Source organism: Somniosus microcephalus, unplaced genomic scaffold, assembly GCF_052327205.1.
Source record: "Somniosus microcephalus isolate GS21.2 unplaced genomic scaffold, FLI_Smic_1.0 unresolved_chr1, whole genome shotgun sequence".
In the NCBI taxonomy this organism is placed as follows: domain Eukaryota; kingdom Metazoa; phylum Chordata; class Chondrichthyes; order Squaliformes; family Somniosidae; genus Somniosus; species Somniosus microcephalus.
In genome coordinates, this window is record NW_028225179.1 from 53,039,089 (window position 1) to 53,063,754 (window position 24,666).

The window sequence follows — 24,666 nt, forward strand, 5'->3', positions numbered from 1 at the left end:
GATCGAATGTGGCATCAAGGAGCCCTAGCAAAACTGAAGTCAATGGGAATCAAGGGGAAAATTCTCCGTTGGTTGGAATCATACCTAGCACAAAGGAAGTTGGCTGTGGTTGTTGGAGGTCATTCATCTCAATCACATGACATCACTGCAGGAGTTCCTCAGGGCAGTGTCCTAGGCCCAACCATCTTCAGCTGTTTCATCAATGACCTTCCCTCCATCATAAGGTCAGAAGTGGGGATGTTCGCTGATGATTGCACACTGTTCAGCACCATTCAAGACTCGTCAGATACTGATGCAGTCCGTGTCCAAATGCAGCAAGACCTGGACAACATTCAGACTTTGGCTGACAGGTGGCAAGTAACATTCGCACCACACAAGTGCCAGGCAATGACCATCTCCAACAAGCGATACTCTAACCATCTCCCCATGACATTCAATGGCATTACCATCGCTGAATCCCCCATTATCAACATCCTGGGGGTTAGCGTTGATCAGAAACTGAACTGGACCAGCCATATAAATACTGTGGCTACAAAAGCAGGCCAGAGGCTGGGAATTCTGCGGCGAGTGTCTCACCTCCTGACTCCCCAAAGCCTTTCCTCCATTTACAAGGCACAAGTCAGGAGTGTGATGGAATACTGTCCACTTGCCTGGATGAGTGCAGCTCCAACAACACTCAAGAAGCTCGACACCATTCAGGATAAAGCAGCCCGCTTGATTGGCACTCCATCCACCACCTTCAACATTCACTCCCTCCACCACCGGTGCACTGTGGCTGCAGTGTGTACCATCTACAAGATGCACTGCAGCAACTCGACAAAGCTCCTTCAAAAGCAACTTCCAAACCCGCAACCTCTACCACTTAGAAGGACAAGGGCAGCTGACGCATGGGAACATCACCACCTACAAGTTCCCCTCCAAGCCACAAACCATCCTGACTTGGACCTGTATCGCCGTTCCTTCACTGTCGCTGGGCCAAAATCCTGGAACTCCCTTCCTAACAACATTGTGGGTGTACCTACACCATATGGACTGCAGCGGTTCAAGAAGGCAGCTCATCACCATCTTCTCAAGGGCAATTAAGGATGGGCACTAAATGCAGGCCTAGCCAGCGACGCCCACATCCCATCAATGAATTAAAAAAAAGATTGACAATGTGGAAAATGTGGAGCAAGCTTTTGTAAACAAGCGGATTTATATATTTACCTCACAGTTTCCGCACATCTGGGACTGAATTCCCGCTTTTAATAATAAAATCGCGGAATTTTTGACAGTTATTATTGTAAATCATCTGCAATGTCATCAAACTGAGTGAATTGGGGATTTGTGACGGAAGAGCGGGGGCTCATCCGGGATTTGGGTCCTCGCCTCTCGCATTTAAATCAGTGGATTTTTCTCTGTGAGAATCATACCGCTAGACGTCATCTTTCAATGTCTCCGTCTCTTTGTCTTGTCTCTCTGTGTTTTCCACTGATGGACGTCTCAGGCTTCCGATCTAACCTGCCACACCAGCCGGAAAGGGTAAAGAAAGAAAGAATGACTGAGACGGCAGGGGAAGCATTTAAAAAGTCAAATTCGAATTTTCAGAACGAACCCGGTGAAGTAAGGATGACATTGTTGACTTGAAATATTTCGGGTACCACTTGATATTGCTGTACATTTTATAGGAACGCGAGATTGGAAGGACAGAAGCGGTCTGAAAGGAATCTTACGGCTTCGTTGCCAGCTGCTCGTTGGTCTCGGAGTTTGAATCTCGCTCGGGGGGTTTCATTGGTTGATATGGGAGAGGTTCCCAGGTTCAAATGATGTCTTTTTACAGTTGCAGAATGTGCGCAGTTTGAAGCTGACATGATAATTGTTCACAATTCAACGGACCTCATTGGCGATTCTCAGTCCTTGAAGGACAGCAATGTGGATTTGCTTCAAAAGTTCATCACCGAAACCTGACTGAACAGCGACTTCACAACCTTTGAATGACCTTTCCAACCATTACACTAGAAGTCCAATCTGCTATCCATTGTGCCACAGAGCCGATTGCATCTGATGAGTCTAAATCCGTGAGTTTGAGCTTCTTTGTGGGTGACCGGGAGACCTGAAGATATGTACAGATGATTTCCCTGTAAACAATTTCCAGCTCCGTCTTTTCCCAAAGTTTGTACAAACGAATTAATGAGAGGATCAGATACATCGCTCAGGGAAAATCGTCCGCTAAACATTGAAAGTTGACAGTATTTATTGTGAGCGGCTTAGATTTATTCTGGTATAAAAGTCTCCGCGATCCGGGCGTGATTCGAGCAGCCGGTCTTACGATCTGGAGTCAGACGGGTTCCCGAAATCCTGTTGCATCTCAAATACCCCCATATACAGGCTCTTCCATTATAGGGTGGTATTTAAAGATACCACGTCATCAATTATAATTGTGTGACACATGAAGGCTTTCAAACCCCTGCCAGCTCCTGCGGGTTGTGAGACAGCCTTGAGAAGCAGCATTCCCTGTCAGTGCCCATATCCCGATTGCTTCTGCCGCCTGCTGCCAGTAATCTGCAACAAATCCATTTGCAGAGAGAGGGCGCAACGAATCATCAGGGAAAGAGGCATGAACTCAAAATCCAAATTAGCGGGACACGGTCAGAGGGACAGTTAATGTTCTGGGGTGAGAACTTCGGTCAGAGCTGCAAACAAATAGGTGTAAGAGAGAGATAATCTATTTCCTCCGTTGGGAGGGTCCAACACAATGGGGCATAACCGTAAAATTAGAGCTACCCCGTTCAGGGATGATGTAAGGAAGCGCTTCTTCACACAGAGGGTAGTGGGAATCTTGAACTCTCTTCCCGAAACAGCTGTTCAGGCTGGGGATCAATTGACAATTTCAAAATGAAATCGATAGGTTTGTGTTCAGCGAGGATGTGAAGGTTTCTTGAATCATCGCAGGTAGATGGAGTTCAGATACAGATCTGCCATGATCTAATTGAATAGCGGAGCAGGCTCGAGGGCCTGAATGGCCTCCTCCTGTTTCTATGTTCCTATGACAGTAACAGGACAGAAACATCAACAGCTGCAAACATACGTCGCCTTTTATTCATATTTAACAGCAAAAATATCCGTGCCGTGCGCAACTATGCTGTGGTCAGAAAAAATACGCGAAGCTGACGTGTGGCGCTGTGATCACATCATGGTTAGTGCCCTGCATTGTGGCCGCAGTAACCTCCGTTCAAACTTAAATCACGTCACAGCTCGCTTTGCATCTTCTGTCCTCTGCGGCACCTGCTAATGGAACAGACTGAAAAATCAAGCTTTACGACGTGAAAAATGATGTTTTGTTGGTGGTGAAAACCTATTTACTCCTTTTAAACCCGTGCCTGAGCTTGATGCTCCATAATTCAAACCCGCCTCTTCTCCCAGCTTTTTCTTCTTCCACAATCAGTAGCCATTCTTTACTTGCCTCCTTCCATTTCTTTGTCACTTGCCTGCGGTATTACCTTAATCTAACATTCACTTTCATGTGCTTGCGTGGTTAAGTTCTCTCTGCTACCACCGTGGTTCATGGGGGCACATGTCCCATTCGCACCAATATACAACCAGTCAATACATTTAGATCTGTGTGACCGCTTGACAGATAAGCACTGCGAAAGCACGACTGGACTTTAGAACGACAGCGGCCGGATTGTTCACGAAATTTCCTTTGAGAATCTTGCGATATCTTGTTAACTGCAGAACTGGGTTTTGTTTTGATGCTGGCTGTCGCTTTTCCCAAAACTTTTGCAGTGCGTGAGCGATGGGCAGCGCTACCTAGCTGCCAACGAGGGTTTAAATGTGAGCCATTGGCCCGCTGTTATGGTGCAGTTAGATTGGAAGTGTTCTGTCTTACTCTTAACAAGTCTTTTGAAGTGCGTGATTGAAATAAATAGAGGATAACTGGAAAGAGCGCCAGTGGGTGAAAGCAGCGATTACAGGAGGATGGCCATAATTGCAATGTTTTTGAATGCTCGTGGCACAGGATGCTGTGCTCTCTTTGAAGAGCGGGAGCAGGGGTAAAGATTAACAGAAATAAAATGTACTGACTTGTTGCGAATCAGAAAATCGCACTGGTCAATGATCGATAAACGTTTGAAATTAAGTTCATTTCCAAAGGATAAATTTAAACCTTTCTTCCAGCTCCCTCATCATTTGCTTTTTCTGTTAATCGTTCAAGCGGTGTAAGAACATAAGAAGATAAGAAATAGGAACAGGAGTTGGCCATTCGGCCCTTCGAGCCCAGCCTGCCATTCAATGAGTTCATGGCTGATTTCTGCCTCAACTCCATTCACCGGCCCTATCGGTATATCCCTTGATGCCCTCACTAGTCAGAAAACTATCGACTTCTGTTTTGAATATACCCAATGACAGAGCCTCCACAGGCCTCTGGGATAGAGAATTCCAAAAATTCACCACCCTCTGTGTGAAGAAATGTCTTCTCATCTTATTCCTAAATGGCCTACCCTTTATACTGAGACTGTGGCCCCTGGTTCTAGACTCCCCAGCCTTGGGAAACATTCTCCCAGCATCCACCTTATAATAATATTGCTGGCTTCAATGAGATCCCCTCTCATTGTTCTGAATTCAAGAGAATATAGGCCTAGTTTACTCAATCTCCTCTCATAGGATGGTCCCGCCATCTGAGGAATCAATCTCGTGAATCTTCGATGCAGCCCCTCTATGGCAAGTATATGCTTCCATAGGAAAGGAGATCAAAATTGTACACAGTACTCCAGGTGTGGCCTCACCAATGCCCTATATATTTGGAGTAAGACTTCTTCACTCCTGTACTCAAATCTTCTTGTCATGAAGGCCCGCATACCAATTGCCTTCCTAATGACTTGCTGCACCTGCACATTCACTTTTAGTGACTGATATACAAGGACTGCTTTAAATAATAAAATTGCCGTTTTCTTGCGATGTACTGAACACACGCTGGTTTTTCTGGTAGTTATTATTTGAAGACTTGATGAATGTCTCCTGGCCGAGGAAAGTGCTTCTATTAAAATATTGGGGCGCGTCCGGGATTTGAACCCGATACAACTTGCATTTTAATTGATGTGACGTCCCAAAACGTGGAACACACCCTTAGAGCTAAGAACCGCTAACCACGCGCAATCTGTTTAATCTCAGCAATGATAATTTCACATACATAAAACAGATATTGTAGATCAGAGACAGCGTTAAGGGAAATTAGAGAAGCGTGCAATAAGGGCACAGCAGTCATCATGGGTGACTTTAATCTACATATAGATTGGGCTAACCAAATTAGTAACAATACTGTGGAGGAGGAATTCCTGGAGTGTTTACGGGATGGTTTACTGGACCTATAAGTCAAGGAACCAACCAGAGATCAGGCCATCCTAGGCTGGGTATTATGTAATGAGAAAGGATTAATTAGCAATCTTGTTTTACGAGGCCCCTTGGGTCAGAGCGATCATAATATGATAGTCTGAGGCACGAGTTGGGTAGGATTGTTGGGGAATGTCACTCAAAGTGTTGACGGTGGATATGCAATGGCAAACATTCAAAGACCGCATGGATGAACTACAGAATTTGTTCATCCCAGTTTGGCATAAAAATAAAACAAAAAAGGTGATTCAACCGTGGTGAACAAGGGAAATTAGGGATAGCATAAGATCCAAGGAGAGGACATATAAATTGGCCAGAAAAAGCAGTAAACCTGCGGATTGGGAGCAGTTTAGGATTCAACAAAGGACGACAAAGGGATTAATTAAGAAGGGGAAAATAGAATATGAGAGTAAGCTTTCAGGGAACATAAAAACTGACTGTAGAAGATTTTATAGATATGTGAAGAGAAAAAGATTGGTGAAGTCAAGCGTAGGCCCCTTGCAGTCAGAGTCAGGGGAATTTATAATGGGGAACAAAGATATGGCGGACCAATTAAATACATATTTTGGTTCTGTCTTCACAAAGGAGGACACAAATAACCCCCCAGAGATGCTGTGGAACATAGGGTCTGATGAAAGGGAGGAACTGAAAGAAATCAGTATTTGTAGGGAAATGGTGTTAGGGAAATTGATGGGATTGAAGTCTGATAAATCCCCAGGGCCTGATAATCTACATCCTCGGGTACTTAAGGAAGTGGCCCTAGAAAAAGTAGATGCATTGCTGATCATCTTCCAACATTCGATGGAATCTGGAACAGTACCCATGGATTGGAAGGTAACTAATGTTACCCCACTATTTAAAAAAGGTGGTAGAGAGCAAACGGAGTATTACAGACTGGTAAGCCTGACATCGGTAGTGGGGAAAATGGTAGCGTCCATTATAAAAGATGTAATAGCAGGGCACTTGGAAAACAGTGGCAGGATCGGACAAAGTCAACATGGATTTACAAAAGGTAAATCGTGCTTGACTAATCTACTGGAATTTTTTGAGGATGTAACTGGTAAAATAGATTAGGGAGAACCAGAGGATGTGGTGTATTTGGACTTTCAGAAGGCTTTCGATAAGGCCCCGTATAAGAGATTAGCATGTAAACTTAAGGCTCATGGGATTGGGGGCAAGGTATTGACTTGGATAGAGAACTGGTTGACAGACAGAACGCAAAGAGTTGGAATAAACGGGTCTTTTTCCGAGTGGCAGGCAGTGACTAGTGGGGTACTGAAGGGATCAGTCCTTGGACCCCAGCTATTCACAATATATATTACTGATCTAGGCAAGGGAATTGGATGTAATATCGCCAAATTTGCAGATGACACAAAGCTGGGTGTGCGTGTGTGTTGTGAGGACGATGCCGAGAAACTACAGATGATTTGGACAGGTTGGGTGATTGGGCAGAAGCATGGTAGATGCAATATATCGTGGATAAATTCGAGGTTATCCACTTTGGTGGCAAAAACAGGAAGGCAGATTATTATCTAAATGGCAATAGATTGGGAGAAGGGGAAGTGCAACGAGACCTGGGTGTCCTTGTGCACCAGTCGCTGAAGTGAAGCATGCAGGTGCAGCAGGCACTTAAGAAGGCAAATGGTATGTTGGCCTTCGTAGCGAGAGGGTGTGAGTACAGGAAAAAGGATGTCTTGCTGCAGTTGTACAGGGCCTTGATGAGACCACATCTTGAGTAATGTGTGCAGTTTTAGTCGCCTTGTCTGAGGAAGGATGTTCTTGCCATGGAAGGAGTTCAGCGAAGATTCACCAGGCTGATACCTGGGATGGCAGGAATGACGTATGAGGAGAGATTGGGTCGATTGGGCTTATACTCGGTGGAGTTTAGAAGAATGAGAGGGGATCTCATTGAAACTTATAAAATTCTGACAGGACTGGACAGACTAGATGCAGGAAGGATGATCCCGATGGTCGGGGAGTCCAGAACCAGGGGTCACAGTCTAAGGATAAGAGGTAAGCCATTTAGGACAGAAATGAGGAGGAATTTCTTCACCCAGAAATTGGTGAACCTGTGGAATTCTCTACCACAGAAGGCAGTAGAGGCCAATTCAATAAATATATTCAAGAAGGAGTTGGATATATTTCTTAAGGCAAAAAGGATCAAGGGGTATGGGGAGAAAGCAGGGACCGGGTACTGTATTTGGATGATCAGCCATGATCGCACTGAATGGCGGAGCAGGCTTGAGGGGCATAATGGCCTACTCCTGCTCCTATCTTCTAGGTTTCTATGTTAAATCTCAAAAATATGCTCAAGTGCTTTAAAATGTGTATATGACATTAAATGTGTTTAAATACAGTGGGGGGATTTAAATCAGATTCGGTGCCAGTGGATTCCAAGGTGATCTTCAATGTACGATAACAACTTCTCCTTTGACTCCACTCATTTCCTCCAAATCAAAGGTGTTGCTATGGGTACCCGCATGGGTCCTAGCTATGCCTGCCTGATCGTGGGGTATGCAGAAAAGTCTTTGTTCCAGCCCTACTCGGGTCCCCTCCCTCACCTCTTTTTCCAGTACATTGATGACTGTATTGGTGCCGTTGCTTGATCTCGCCCTGAACTAGACATGTTCATTCACTTTGCCTCCAATTTCCACCCTTCCCTCACCTTCACATGGTCCATCTCCGAATCTTCCCTCCTCTTCCTCGACTTCTCGGTCTCCATCTCTGGGGATAGGTTATTGACCAAAATTCACTACGAGCCCACTGACTCCCACAGCTACATGGACTACACTTCCTCCTCACCCCGCCTCCTGTAAGGACTCTATTTCATTCTCCCAGTTTCTCCATCTCCACCGCATACGATCCGATGATGCCGCCTTCCACATCAGTACTTCCGAGATGTCTTCCTTTTTCCGCAACCGAGGAATCCTGTCTACCATGGTTGACATGGCCCTCGACCGTGTCCATTCTATCTCCCGCACTTCTGCCCTCAACCCTGCCCCTCCCTCCCGGAACGATGATAGGGTTCCCCTTGTCCTCACCTTTCACCCCACTAGACTCCACATTCAACGGATCATCCTCCACCACTTCCGCCACCTCCAACGTGATCCCACCACCAAACACATCTTCCCCTCACCTCCCCTTTCAGCATTCCCTAGGGACCACTCCTTCCGTGATACCCTAGTCCACTCCTCCATCACCTCCAACACCCCTGCCCCTTCACCCGGCACCTTCCCGTGCAAGCGCAGGAGATGCAATACCTGCCCTTATACCTCCCTCGTTCCCACTGTCCATGGCCCGAAACACCCCTTCCAGGTGAAACAGCGATTTACTTGTACTTCTTGCAATCAAGTATACTGTATTCACTGCTCACGATGTGGCCTCCTCTACATTGGGGAGACCAAATGCAGATTGGGTGACTGCTGTGCGGAACACCTCTGTTCAGTCTGTAAGGATGACCCCGACCTTCCAGTCGCCTGTCATTGTAATTCACCGCTCCATTCCCACTCAGACCTCACCGTCCTCGGCCTCTTGCATTGTTCCACGGAAGCTCAGCGTAAGATCGAGGAACAGCACCTCATCTTCCGATTAGGCACTTTACAGCCTTCCAGACTCAACATAGAGTTCAAAAATTTCAAATCATAACCTCGGCCCCCATTACATTTTCACTTATATTTTTTATCCACACCTTTATTTTTGCCCACCCCCTTTTTTTCTCTCCCACATGCCAGCTGTCTCCCATTCTGACAGCGCATTTCACAGCTAATCTAGAGCCATCTTTTGTCTCCACTACTCTTATCATCATCTCGTCTCGTTTTGAATATCTCCTAATGTCTCTTCACTTCTCCTTTGTTCTCTCCCAGCCTGGCATTTTAATCTGTTTCATTTCCTGTGCTTTTTCAGTCTTGTCAAAGTGCTTCCACCTGAAACGTTGACTCTATTTCTCTCTCCACGGATGTTGACTGGCCTGCTGAGTTTTTCCAGCATTTTCTGTTGAGATCTTCTGTGGTTGTCTTGCCTCCCTCTCCCCTTCCTCCCACACGCAGCCGGTTTTTAAACCTTGTTTTAAATCTGCTGCTCTGCTGGGCCAGTGCATTCCACAGTCTCACAACCTTTTCTAGAAATACACTTTCACTGCTTGACTTCTCTGTTTCTTAGATATTAATCACCTTGAGGTGCAATGGTGGCTTTTGTGGCGTCAAATTAAAAGGCGGCCAAATGCAAACACGTTGGGGTCAAAGTTACTTTTGCACAGAATTGAACCTGAATCTTTCAAGATGGAATATTGTATTTGCTGCATCACAATAAACAATATCTTGTTATAAATGTTGGCTCATTAGTTCCCCAGTGTCAGAGGAAGAATTGTCTGATCCCCTCATTTATTTCATATAAGACACAAACATAGGGTAATCATTCAGAATCACCTCACAGTTTGACACTGAGATAAACGGGAGATCCAGACAGCAATGGAACACATGACGGAATAGACAAGAGAGCTGGAGAAATAAACAACGTTCTGAGAGTCCAGAAGACAGTGACTGGTAGCTGATAGATATTAATGAGTGGAGGCGAGAAATTGCATTGGGATTCGGCCCCGTGGCTTAGCTGGTCAAAGCGCCTGTCTAGTAAACTGGAGATCCTGGGTTTGACTCCCAACCGGGCCATTTTTTTAATGAATCTCTAGAGGTGAGCTTCTTCCCGTGTGAAAAGGCTAAAATTCTTTTAAATGTAACTGCGGCTGCACTAGTTCCCATTCTGGGTGAACGCTCCAATCGCTGCGTGGCCTGGGTCGAATTTCACCACTTCCTAATTTCTGGCGGTGCTGATTTATAACTCTTCACCTATAATCCATCTTTTCTAAGCAGTGCCATGTGTTACTTTGTGGTGGTCAGAGCAGAGCTCCAGTACTTGATGTGTCGCGCCGTTATTGTATAGCGGTTAGTATTCTGCGCTGTGGCCGCAGCAACCTCGGTCCGAATCCGAGTCATGGCACAGATTCTTCTTCCTTCCACAATCAATAGCCCTCCTTTACCTTCCTCCTTCAATGTCATTGTAACTTTCCTGCTAACATTCACTTTCACCTACTTAAACCGGTAAATATGCTCTGCTCCCTGCGCTGTTCCTGGGGCACATGTGCCATTCTCCCCAATCTGAGTTGGTGCATTGAAAGCAGTCGATTGATTTAGACCAGCGGGACCTCTCGACAGACAAGGTCTGCGACAGCAGGGCCGGCCTTTGGAACCAAAGCAGCCCGATTGTACAAGAACATTCCTTGGGAAATGAAGTGCACTGGGGAGGCTAACTGAACAACTGGGATTGTTCACCTGGTAGTTGCCGCTTTTCCCTAAACAGTTGATGAGCGTGAGCGACGGGATGCGCTACCTAGCTGTGGATGAAGGGTGAAGTGTGCAATTTTGGCAAACTTGGTATCAAAAATTAAAATGTTGGATCAGGATTTATCAAGGAGAGTAGGGGACGCTCCGGATGTAATAGACAGGTGAAGGGACGCTCCGGATATACCAAACTGTTTAAGGGATGCTCCGGATTTACCCGACAGTGTAAGGGATGCTTCTGTTGTACTAGACAGGGTAAGGCACACTTCGGATGTAGCAGACAGTGTAAGGGACGCTCCGGATGTACCAGACTGTTTCAGGTACGCTCCGAATTTGCCATACATGGTAAGGAACGCTCCTGTTTTACCAGACAGGGTAAGGGCCACTCCGGATATATCTCACAGGGTAAGAGCCGCTCCGGATGTATCAGACAGGGTAAGGGATGCTCCGGATGCATCGGATAGGGTAAAAGACGCTCCGGATGTACCAGACTGGGTAATGTAAGCTCCCGATGTACCAGACAGTGTACGGGATGCTCCAGATGTTTCAGAAAGGGTGAAGGAAGCTCCCGATTTACCAGACAGGGTAAGGGACCCTCCGAATGTACCAGACAGTGTAAGGGATGCTCAAGAGGTTCTGGAGCGGGTAAGGGACGCTCAGGGCCAATCAGACAGAGTAAGCGACGCTCAAGAGGTATCAGAGAGGCTGATGGATTCAGATTTATTACTTTCTAAACCTCACATTTTTTAAGTGTCAATAAAAGCAAAAGTTGAATCCGAATGTAACAGATGGTCTGCCGTGTCCCACGTGGGGGCAATGAGAAGGTAGAATGGGGCCGGACTGGATATTTGAACCGCTCAGAAATACATCTATAACTGACACAGATTCCCCCACTCAATACAGTAATAAATATTGCAGATACATCTAAACATATTTGTAATCAACAGAAGTGCAAATGCATTTACATCTAACACAACATCAACTCACAAATACGTTCGTATCTATTATGGACACACACAAATATACTTACAACCATCACCGGTGATTGTTTGATAAAAAATACTTTAATTGTTTGTCTTTAAAGCCATGATATTTACATGACAGTTTGCATTGACCTTCCTCCTAAGCCGCTGGAGATTGATGGAGAATGATTTTCGTCCTGATCAATCATTTCCTAGGCGGATTAGAACAACTTTTGAGCGCAAGTCCAAAGTTAGAAGTCGACGTTAAAAAGAGGCTCACCTTTCGTAAATTTCAATCTACAATCCACAAAGTGAGATTCATAACCCTAGACTAAAGAGTTGCTCTGTCTAAAATACAGGCCCAATCAACTGGTTATCAAAGGCAAATCAAATGGATTTGTCATTTATTGTCCATTGCATTTTGACTGAGACATGTGCCCGCAGTTCCATTCCGGTTCCAAGCCCACTTATTACTGTCGATGACTTGCCCGGAATGTGCTTGGAGAAGTGTTAGAATCGCAGTACAGCCCTTCCCATTGTCGCTTCCTCTAAATCTCACTCCAGGATTTCCACCAGTGCATGTTTCATCAGCTTGAGCTACTGTTTAATTTGTTCTCGGCATTAACTGTGCTGATCCTGTAAATTGTCCCACTACACGGCCTCTCCAAATTTGTCGATTGCACCTCGAGGGCACTTTTCAACATCTGCCGGAGAGAGATTCAATTTCAACGGTTGTAAAACAATGAGTCGATCGATATCAAACTCGACATCCTCACCTACACGCTATAGATGCAAATCTCTGCGCTCCTCTGCTTCAGTGATTTCTTGTTTCGCAGCGATGGGCAGTTTACGCTCTCTGAGGCTGCAATCGCTTCTTTCCGCTGGCAGCGGGCACTTTGAGAGAACGGGGCCGGACAGGTGGCCTGAAATTCGCTGCTGTCCCGGCCTCACTCACTCCGGGAGCTGGGAACAGCAAACAAACTCATGGGTTTGTTGCCGCGTCTGAAATGCGGCTCCGAACTGTTGCTATTAACAGAGGATTCTGTAATGATCTCTCACACAGTCGGTATCTCTATAGATTTTGAGTGTGTACAGAACTGTATAGAGAAAAGGAGAATACCGTGTGGCTGTTAATGTATTTTATTAATCTCTACCTGCAAAATATGATTGAAACAGGGACCTGTTGTACTTTAAACGGAAGTGATAACCGCTACACTTCGGAAACTGCTGCTCATTAAATAATTAGAGAAACAGCTCAGAACAGCAATTGTAATCTACAAATACTCTTACCCTGCAATACAGATTCCATTCCACGTCGAGGAGTATACTTTACGAAAATTGTTTATTCTATTACATACATCTCATTAGACTGTGTGAGAAGTTTGTTGTAATCGTCATTAATCAACCGGTAACTCACATGGTTAACGAATCATGGGCAAAACTTAAAAAAAAAAATTGTTTTGCATGTGATGAATTTTCATCGGTTCACATTTTGCAGACTGTATTTTAGGAGTTGGGGAAAAATGTTCAGTGCTTATGACACCAGGATCTCGTTGCAGCCTTTGGTAAATTCACCAGCTCGCTAACACATGAGAGTAACTCCTGCTTCAATCATTCACATAAACCCAGCCAATGCGCCTCAATTAAACAACATTGCGCCCCTGCACGATTGGACAACCTGAGGTGTGCAAGTAAATGAGCACCGAAAACTAGCACCAATCAAGCGCAGCTCTAGTGGCGCAACCGGTTAGTGCGCGGTACTTATATAACAGTACCAGGCTTCGAGATATGCCGAGGTTGTGAGTTTGAGCTTCACCTAGAGCAGTCAATGCTTTTGCGGTGTGATATTTTGACCGGAGCCGAAGGTACGAGTGGTGGTTCCACAAATATCTATTTATTAGCTGTTCCACGTGGGCTCTTAGGTTTCCCAGGCCCACCGTGTTCCAATAACGGATGGGAGGTTTAAAGGAGTCCTTCAGTGTTACTTATTGACAGGAGGGCAGGTGGGGCCACTTTTAACTGTTAAACCAGCAACTATCAGGCAAAGAATAATGTGAATGGAAATAGATTCGATTTGAACGCAGTGACTAACTCTTTGGCACAAGTGAGAAGATGTGTAAACTCACGAGTTATCTGTACATTTTTCCGACATCATGTTGAACACAAACAATGATTCACCGGAACATGATGTTGAGAATTACAAGGACGGAAGTTACGTGTAGACAATCGCCCAAACACCATACCACAATTAGGTTGTAGCCGACAGTCTTGTTATGGGGAGAATTGTGAGCAGATTCAGGGAAACTGCTCATATAAAGAAGTTGATTTAGGAAGAGATAAACATAATTCAAATTAATGAACACGTCCTCTGCGAACTGGGTTCGCACTAGAACAGAGAAACGTAATGCAACTTCGTACAAAAATCGGCGGCTCGTTGGTCTTGGGGCATGATTCTCACTGAGGGAATTTTGCAAATTAAAATGCGAGAGCCCCGCCGCATTTAGTTAAAACTCACCAACTCGGTCATCACAACTGGAATTGCTTTTCTTTAAAATGGACTAACACGCTAAATGATTCGGGATTGTGAGCGCACCCGGTTGAAGCAGACCCAGAGTGAACCTTGACTGACCACGACCCCGCCCATTATAGACAGGCCTGATTTTATTGCTTATGAAATCGATGGAAAGATAAATCGGGCAGTTTGTATAGCGGGCGGCCGATTACGATGCGCGATTTTTCTAGGGCGCCAAGTTGAAGTTTTACTCCACTATGATTTTTCCCTTTAGCTCCGTCATTTCACTCCAGCCGAATGAACTGAGTTTTGGTGTCAGCCGTGGCTCAGCGGTAGCAAACGCAAGCCCCACTCCAGAGACTTGTGCACATAATCCAGGCTGACACTCCATTGCAGTACTGAGGGAGTGCTGCACTGTCGGCGGTCCCATCTTTCTAGTATGACGTTCAACTGAGTCTTCAGATCACATGAGAGTATGCCGAAAAGAACGAGGATTTCTCCCCATTGTACTGCCCATTATTTATCTCTCAACTAAAGACACTAAAACAGAACATCTCCTTATTAAGTTTGATAAATATTTTTGAAATTCCATTTCCTCCTAAACGATAAAGATATGTTTCTGCTCCCTAATCATTTGTCTTTGTTCCCACTCGTTTTTCATTTGGTGCCAATCGCAGAGGAAGGAAGACAGGTAGGGATGGTTCTCAATCTCCGATTCCCGCTCTACCTTCATTCAAGAACTCCAGTGGTCTGTTTTAATTTTAACAAAATATGAAGAGTGCAGGGGCACAGACCTGAGTCACCAGTGTGATTTTGACGAGATTGCGATTACAAAGCCTATTTTACGCAAAATTCTGTGAAATGCTCGGAAGGTTTGTCCACATCAAACGTGTAACGGAATGACGATGAGGACGAGATTCGAACCCTCACGTGCAAAGCATAATGGATTACACTGCGCTCAACCCTTCCCAGGGATATGGGGAGAAAGCGAGGGACATGGTACTGAATTTGGATGATCAGCCATGATCTGATTAAATGGCAGAACAGGCTCGAGCGGCCGAATGGCCTACTCTTGCTCCTATCTTCTATGTTTCTATGTTTCTATTTCCTGCAATTTGCATCCATGCAGAAATACTCTGAAAGAAAGTCCCCTTAACCGCTTGTCCTTCCCGTGCACACAGATCTACAATGTTGAAAACGTACAATCAGCTCATATAAGCAAAAGGCCTTCCGTTATCTTCAGGTGAGGGGCTGTCAGATTCAGAACAGGGAAGAAAAAGTTTCGCCTAGTTATTTAAACGACCGCGGCAGGACTCGAATCTGCAATCATCTGCTAACTGAACGATTTGCACCGAAGTCAAACCCCTTATCCATTTGGCCACGTGACCATCTTCTTATGGTGGAGAGAATTGTGAGCAGATTCAGGGAAACGGCTCATATAAAGCAGTGGATTTAGGAAAATATAAACATATTTCATATTAATGAACAGATCCCCTGCGAACTGGGTTCGCAACAGCGCAGGGAAACCTAATACAACTTCGTGCCCAAAATCGGCAGTTCGTTGGTCTAGAGGTCTGATTCTCGTTCAGGAAATTTCGCTGCTTAAAAAATGCGATTGATCCCGGATTCAAATCCCGGCCTGAACCCCAACCTTAACAACGGGGTCATCACAGCTAATTTCGCACTCCTGTTAAAAAGACTTATACAATTGATGATCCGTGACTGTGCACTCACCCGATTTAATCACAGAATCACAGAATCACAGAAACCCCACAGTGCAGATAGAGGCCATTCGGCCCATCGAGCCTGCACCGACACATATCCCACCCGATCCCCGTAACCCCTACACCAACACATATCCCACTCTATCCCCGTAACCCCACGTATTTAATCCCCCTAACACTAAGGGTCAATTTATCATAGCCAATCAACCTAACCCGCACATCTTTGGACTGTGGGAGGAAACCGGAGCACCCGGAGGAAACCCACGCAAACCAGTGCCAGTTCTCTGTAGTGCAATCAAGTCAGTACCATTCCCTCGCACTATCGCCGTATTTCTGCAAGTTTATTTCCCTCAAATGCCGATCCAGTCTCCCCTTGAAAACATTGAGTGTCTTTGATTCCACCACTTCCAACGACAGTGAATTGCAGGTCATCACCAGTGCGTAACTTTGTTTCTTCACACCCCCCTGTATCTTTTGCCTATAATCTTAAATCCCCTAGTCCTTATACCATCAACTAGTGGGAAAAGCCGTTCCCGGTCTCGCCTATCGAAACCCATCATTATCTTGTACACTTCTATCAAATCACTCCTCAACCTCCTTTACTCTAATGAAAACACATCCAGCTTCTCCCACTTGTCCTTGTAGCTAAGATCCCCCTTCCCCGGAACCATTCTGGTAAATCTCCTCTGCACCCTCTCAAGGGCCTTCACATCCTTCCTAAAGTGTGGTGACCAGATGAGACGCAATACTCCAGTTGTGGCCTAGCCAGCGCTCTATAAAGACTTAGCATAACTTCTCTACTTTTGTACTCAATACCTCTATATATGAAGCCCAAGATCACAAATGCTTGGTTAACCATTCCCTCAATATGTCCTGCCACATCTAGGGACCTATGCACATTAACTCTCAGGTCTCTCTGTCCCTGCACACTATTTAAAACTGTGCCTTTAAGTGTATATTCCCTCTCCCTGTTCGTTCTGCCAAAATGCATCACCTCACAATTCTCTGTATTAAATCCCATCTGCAACTTGTCTGCCCGTTCTGCTAGCCTTTTTATGTCCTGTTGTAGTCGATTGGCATCATCATCACTGTTTGCCACACCCCCAGGTTTGCAGTAATCAACGAATTTAGAAACTCTACTCTGTATTCCAATATACAGGTCATTTATATATATCAAAAAAAAGGCAGTGGCCCCAGCACTGACCCTTGGGGAAAACCACTGTCTACCATCCTCCAATCTGAAGTACAGCCATTTACCACAACTCGCTGTTTTCTGTCCTTAAGCCATTATCCAAGCTGCCACTGACTCACCTATTCCATGAGCCTCAATTTTGTTAACCAACCTTTTCTGTGGTACTTTGTCAAACGCCTTCTGAAAATCCATGTAGCCAACATCCATTGCACTCACTTCATCAATTTTCTCTGTTACTTCATCAAAAAATTCAATTAGATTAGCCAAGCACGTTCTGCATTTTACACATCCGTGTTGGCGCTACTTAATTAGCTTAAACTTCTCCAAGCGCCCGTTAATTTTTTCCTTGACTTTTGTTTCTAAAACTTTACCCACCACTGATGTTAAACTAACCGGTCTGTAGTTATTGGATCATCCTTACATCCTTTCTTGAAAAATGGTGTCACATTTGCCACTTTCAAGTTCTCAAGCACCTCCCCCGCATCTAGGGAAGATTGGAAAATTATGGCAAGCCTTCTTTGTCTCTAATAGGCCGCACTCTGCCTCTTTATACCCACTTACTGTTTACATGCCAGTAGTAGATTTTTGGGTTCCATTTTATGTTTTGCGCCATTCTACTCTCATACTCTCTTTGCCAATCTTATTTGTATCTTCACATCCCCTCTCAACTTATTATATTTGGTCTGATTCTGCCTTGAAGAATTCGCCTGATATGCATCATACAACCTCCTTCCTTGTTTAAACATCCCCTTTAAACAGTTAAAAAATGATCTAGGAATGACAGCACATCCCTTTTAAACAGACACAGAATGATCCGGAACTGACAGCACATCCCTTTTAAACAGACACAGAATGATCCGGGACTGGCAGCACATCCCTTTTAAACAGACACAGAATGATCCGGGACTGGCAGCACATCCCTTTTAAGCAGATACAGAATGATCCGGGACGGACAGCGCATCCCTTTTATACAGAAACAGAATGATATGTGAGTGACAGCACATCCCTTTTAAACAGAAACAGGATGATCAAGGACTGACTGCACATCTGTTTTAACCGGACTCTGAGTGATCCGGGACTGACAGCACATCCCTTTTAAACAGATACAGAATGATCCGGGACTGGCAGGACATCCCTTTTAAATAGACACAGAATGATCCGGCACTGATAGTACATTCCTTTTAAACAGGCACAGAATGGTCCGAGACTGGCAGCACATTCCTTTTCATCAGGCACAGAATGATCCGGGACTGGCAGAACATCCCTTTTAAACAGACATAGAATGATCCGGGACTGGCAGAACATCCCTTTTAAACAGACATAGAATGATCCGGGACTGGCAGAACATCCCTTTTAAACAGGCACAGAATGATCCGGGACTGGCAGAACATCCCTTTTAAACAGACATAGAATGATCCGGGACTGGCAGAACATCCCTTTTAAACAGGCACAGAATGATCCGGGACTGGCAGAACATCCCTTTTAAACAGACATAGAATGATCCGGGACTGGCAGAACATCCCTTTTAAACAGATACAGAATGATCCGGGACTGACAGCACATCCCTTTTAAATAGACACAGAATGATCCGGGTCTGACAGCACATCCCTTTTAAATAGACACAGAATGATCCGGGACTGACAGCACATCCCTTTTAAATAGACACAGAATGATCCGGGTCTGACAGTACATCCCTTTTAAAAAAACACAGAATGATCCGGGACTGGCAGAACATCCCTTTTAAACAGACACAGAATGATCCGGGAATGACAGCTCATCCCTTTTAAACAGTTATACAATGATGTGGTTTATTCTTGGGCCCCAACTTGAAGTTTTAGTACACTGTCATTTATTTGTCTGCGCCATTTCACTTGAGCCGAATGAACAGAGTTTAGGTGTCAGCCGTGGCTCAGCGGTAGCAAACTCAAGCCCCACTCCAGAGACTTGAGCCCATAATCCAGGCTGATACTCAAGTGCAGTACTGAGGGGGTGCTGCACTTACGACGGTACCGTTTTTCTGAAAAGACGTAACAGATACCATGGCACTATTTTGAAAAGAACGAGGATTTCTCCCCAGTGCACTGCCCATTATTTATCTCTCAACGAAAGAGAAAAAAACAGATAATCTGGTCATTACTGTTGATAAAATCTTTTAAAATTACATTTTTTCCTAAAATTTAAAATTATGCTTCTGCTTTCTAATCATTTGTTTTCCCGCTAGTCTTTCATTGGGTTTCAATCTTAGAGGAAAGAATAGAGAGGAAATGGTGTATCTGTGATTCGCGATCTCTGTTCTACGTTTATGCAATGAGTCCGTGTTTATTTTAGTATTCGCATGAACAGCGCAGAGTCACAGACTGAAAATCCCAGTGTGGCCAGCAATGATGAGGATGGGATTCAACCCCACGAGTCCAGAGCACAATGGATTAGTATGAATGACCGTCGGATTTAATGGTCGGTTTTAAGCTGGATTCAGAGCAGAGAAGAACAAGTTCCGCCCAGTGAGTTAACAGACCGCGCATCACTCCGCTGCTCTCCCCCATAGTCGGACAAGATTTTCCGTTCCACCTATATATTAGTAATTTAAGCCGTGCCATGAGCTAAGTGTAGCAAGCTTGGGAGGAAAATGTGACTTTGGACAGACGGATCTGTCGGGTTTTAGTTTTAGCTCTCTTCACTCTTTAGGGTAATCAGAGCTCAGGTCAACCAAAGCTTTAAACTTTTCAAACAAATCGTTTTATTAACATAATAATACAAGTTTTACAGAGAGAGATTTGTACAACCTCAGTGGTGCAACTCAAAACTCAGAATGGTCAATTCTTCTGCTTCGCGAGATGGAGAGATGAATTATGTGTTGGTGTCCTTCTTGGTGTTTTTCTGGTCAGTCTTCCAGATCTCCACTCCGTGTGTCTGTCTCCTGGCCTGTCTCCTGGAATGTGTTCTGCTTTTCACTTTAGAATTGCTGCTCTTGTACCATTGCTGCTGACAGAAACAAGCCTTCCAGTGACTTTCCATTCTCTCTCTCCCATGGTTACATAGACTGATACTACCGGACAGCACCGAGTGTATGCGAAGGTACCTCAGAGACTGTCGAGGCCTCCTTATCTGGAGCTTCCAGACAATCTGCAGAACACTTTTGGAATTCGGTCAGCAAAACTGCTTGAAGTAAGTAAGTGATCCGGGTCTCTCGGCAATCCTTTAGTTTCCTTAAAACCTGCATTGAAAATTCCAAAATCCTTCCAGAGGGAGAAGATTGAAGAAAATAAATTATTTGATGTAATTAATTACAATAATGAGAGAATCTGCTGTGCGCAGTGTTTGAACCTGCCTGGGGAAACCTCATTGGATTTCAAGTCCAACGACATAACCACTCGGCCATCGCAGCTGCAAAAACGCTATCTCCAACAAGTTAAATTCTCAAATCGTTGACCCTGTTTATTATTGGTGATGACAGTTTCGTGATATTTAATTTGCTGCAAGTTCAGCAAGTCCAGAAGAATCACAGTGATCATCATTACAATAAAACAAAACTTCCGATATTTAACGGTAATGTATGATGTTGAGAACAGTATGGAATATTCTGCAGGATAATGACAATAAACAGCAGGAACATTGTGTTCTGCTGCCACAAGACACAGATCAGCCTCAGCCTCTGCTCCCCGCCCGCCGGCTGCAGAAACCTTGTCTCCAGATTATTAACTGATTCTACGTTTGGAGATCAATATTCAGGATAGAGACTGAACACAGCGGGAGAGATCAAATATATAAATCAGTTATTTTAGACCAGAGACAGCGATAGATATCCTATATTGCTCAAATGCATCAATGTGTAAATATGACATTAAATGTGTTTAAATACAGTGGGGGATTTAAAGTAGATTCGGGGCCAGTAATTTCCAAGGTGATCTTTCCTGTGTCTCTCTTGCCTCTCCCGCTTCCTCCGTTGAGATCACAGGTGTTTTTGCACAGAGTTGAACCTAAATCATTCAAGTTCGAATATTGTAATTGTTGCATCACAATAATCAAAATCTTGTTAAAAATGTTGGCTCATTAGTTCCCCAGTGTCAGAGGAAGAAATGTCTGATCCCCTCATTTATTTCATGTAAGACACAAACACAGGTATTCATTCAGAATCAACCCACAGATTGAAACTGAGATAAACACAGTGAGATACAGACAACATCGGGATACATGGCGGAATAGACAGGAGAGGAGAATCAATAAAAAACGGCTCTCAGCCTCCAACAGGCAGTGGCAGGTAGCTGATAGATAACAGTGAGAGGAGGCGCAATTATTGAGGTGTGTTTTGGATTTGTGGCTTAGCTGGTTAAAGCGCTTCTGTGGTTAAACAGAAAATCCTGGGTTCGACTCCCAGGAGGGCCTTTTTCTTTGTCCGAATGAATCTCCAGGGGTGAGTTTCTTCTCGTGCGAAATGGATACAGTCCTTTTTAATGTAACTGTGGCTGCACTACTTCCCATTATGGATTAAGGCTCCATTCGCTGCGGGTCATTGGTCGAATTCCACCGGTGTCAAAATTTCTGGCGGTGCTGATTTTGGCATCTTCACCAAAAATCGATCTTTTCTAAGCAGTGCCGTGCGTGACTTGGCTGTGGTTAGGGCAGAGCTGGCGCAGCTGATATGCGATGCAGGATCATTTAGTGGTCCAGTACTCTGCGTTGCGGCCACAGCAACCTTGGTTTGAATCTAAATCATGGTATAGTTCGCTTTATATCTTCTGTTCTCTGCAGCACCTGCTGATAGAGCACAGCAAGAAATCAATCTTCTCTACATCAAACAGCACTTTTTTTATTGATGGTGAAAACTTATTTACTCCTTCAAACCGTGCGCTCTCACATGCCTGAGCTTGATGCTCCATAATTCAAACCCGCCTCTTGTCCCAGCTTTTTCTTCCGTCCACAATCTATAGCCCTCCTTCACTTTCCTCCTTCCGTTTCTTTGTCACTTTCATGCGGCATTACCTTAACCTAACATTTACTTTCACCTACTTACACCGTTAAGTTTGCTCTGCTACCACCGCTGTTCCTGGCGGCACATGTCCCATTCGCAGCAATCTGAATTGATGCTTTGAAACCAGTCGATTCATTTAGAACTACGGGACCGCTCGACAGACAAGCATTTAGAAAGCAGGGCTGGCTTTTGGAAGCAAAACAAACGGATTGCACAATACATTTTCTTGGCCTAATGGATAAAGCATCTGACGTCATTGCTAATCGTAATTGGGATTGCCGTCCGTAGCGGATCATTCGATGTCTCTTTGAAACAGGTTTGCTCACATTCTTGCTTTGGTGTTTCATAGCTGCGGGACGCCCCGTGTTCAAATCCCGGAACAACCCCGCTAGATTTTAGTCAAAACTCAGCTTCTTACAGCTGATCAACATTTCAGAAACCATAAATACTTTCCATTAAAAACATGAGATTTCGTGTCATTTTGCCCATATATCTCGAAATCATAGAGCTTCACTTAAGCAACTGAAAACAAACCAACTGAGAAAAGTTAAAGGCTTCCAGGTGTATTCTGCTCGGTGTATCATTGGACGTCTTGGACCCGTGTTGGATTCCGGCCAATGCGGGACCTTTACATTTTGCATTCTGCACCCATGAGCTGGCCTGAATTGGGATAAACTTACATTCGGCGTCAATCTTCTTGATACAGCCTCTTCCCTGAATATTAGTCAATCTTGCTTTCTCTAGCGCTGAAAGGATGCGAGAAGCTGGCTTGTGAACTGGTCCTTTGGGTGCCGAATTCAAACCGTACAGGGTTCTGTACTGGCCTGCAATCAAACTGGCATGACCAGCCTGCCTGGTCTGATTAAAAGGGGTGCGCACCTCTTCTTTCGATCAGGCGCATTACTGCCTTCCTGAATTAATGGAATGCCTTTTGCTTGCAGAAGCTGATTCTACATTTTCAGCATTGTTGATCTGGGTGCACGGGCAGGACAAGCGGTAAAGGGGACTTTCTTGCGGAGTATTTCTGTTTGGATGCAAAAAGCAGGAAATGGAATGGCTGAGTTGTCGTAGACGGGAGACGAGAGGTTAAGACGATGGAATGCTAATCCATTGTGCTTATTTATTGTGTTGAATGTTTGATGCTGATAAACCTCCCCAGCATTTGACTGAATCTTACATAAAATTAGCTTTAAATTCTAAACTCGTCTAAACCACTGGTCTTGGCCCCTTCATTGTTCATATCTTGTTTATATATCACGGGCCACTGGAATTCTTCACCTTCTCAAATGAAGGTGAAACAGAGATCGTGAATCGGAGAGAGAACTTCCTTCCTTCTTCCTTCGGTTCATTCGGCTGGAGTGAAATGACGAAGATAAAAAATGATGACATCCAAACAGAAACAATGTGCACAAAAGTTCTCTTCACCGCAAGTCCTGCACGTTACACCCAGATCCACAGCGTTGAAAATGTACAGTCAGCTTCTGTGAACAAAAGGAATTTAGATATTTCCATTACATGAGGTCAGTGATTGTTCGAAATGGTCAGATGTAAAACAGGTCCGATCAACGTTGGAACCCAGTGTGCAAACCGACGGCAGAAGACTGAAAACTGCAATTTTCTGATAATATAATAATACGCATCAAAGTTAAACACCTTATCCATTATGTGATGTGGTTATTATTATCTGATTTCTAATTGTTCTTGAAATTCCACGGAATTAACTGTCTGGTGGAAAAGCTTTAACTCCACTTGATCGGCTCGGCTCATCCTTGGGCCGAGTGGCGAGTGGTGCAAACACAGCCTGCAACTGAATCATTAATGTTCTTCAAGGAAGGGAAACTACCCCTTGCACTTCTTGCCACACAAGTGGCCCCAGTCCCATCCCAATTTCAAGATGCTTAATCCCAGCTGAGCTGGACTGACGAACCATTTTCTAGAAGGAGTCTCATCGTCTGCTCAACAGAACAGTCAATCTGCTGGACTTCTAGCTCTGCCAGACTGCATGTTCTTTCAGACAGCTTTCCAACTGGACACAGGCATCCAATTGTCGTGCGAGCATTGCTGACTAGTTCGAGTCAACAATATTAGAATCTCATTACAAAATTAGTTTTGGATTTATGACTTATATTGTCAAATAGGTTACTGCTCTGCCCCCTCCCCAGGCCGACTCACCATAGCCAGAGCTGGGCTCGAGTTTCGGGCTGGGGCTTGCTCCGAGTCCGAGTCCCTGACGCCAGTGACCGTGCTGCCGATCAGGCGATGCCACTGCCGCCTGACAGTGGAGCCAGTGCTGTTTCTTGCCACACTGGCGCTGGTGGCCCCGGTCAGTACCCAGAACATCTTCCGCACCCTGAGCGCTGAGTGTGACCTCAGCGGCAACTGGAGCTGCAACTGGTTGGCGGAGGAGCAGGATATGGCCTGCGGTTTCTTGCCATGGCCACTGCACCCGTGATAAGAGCCAAGTTTTCAAAGTTGACAGAGGCGACGAAACTAGGTCAGATAAGAGGTAGCTGCTGGTAAAGTTCAAGGCCGTTTCAGGAGAACGTCCCATCTCCCATTCCCGACCTTTGCTTAGCTGACTGATCTCCTCGGGAGGCCTCTGGAGAG

At 44.9% G+C, this 24,666-nt stretch overlaps 1 protein-coding gene across 1 annotated transcript in view; it reads right to left on the minus strand.

The window, feature by feature from the left end:
- LOC147095107 (uncharacterized) overlaps positions 1-24,399 on the minus strand; it is a 111,678-nt gene extending 87,279 nt beyond the window's left edge. The window contains exon 1 of the mRNA XM_085973628.1: positions 24,232-24,399. Within this exon, the coding sequence (XP_085829754.1) occupies positions 24,232-24,399 (168 nt within the window). The remainder of the gene's footprint in view (positions 1-24,231) is intronic.
- Positions 24,400-24,666: the final 267 nt, after the last annotated feature.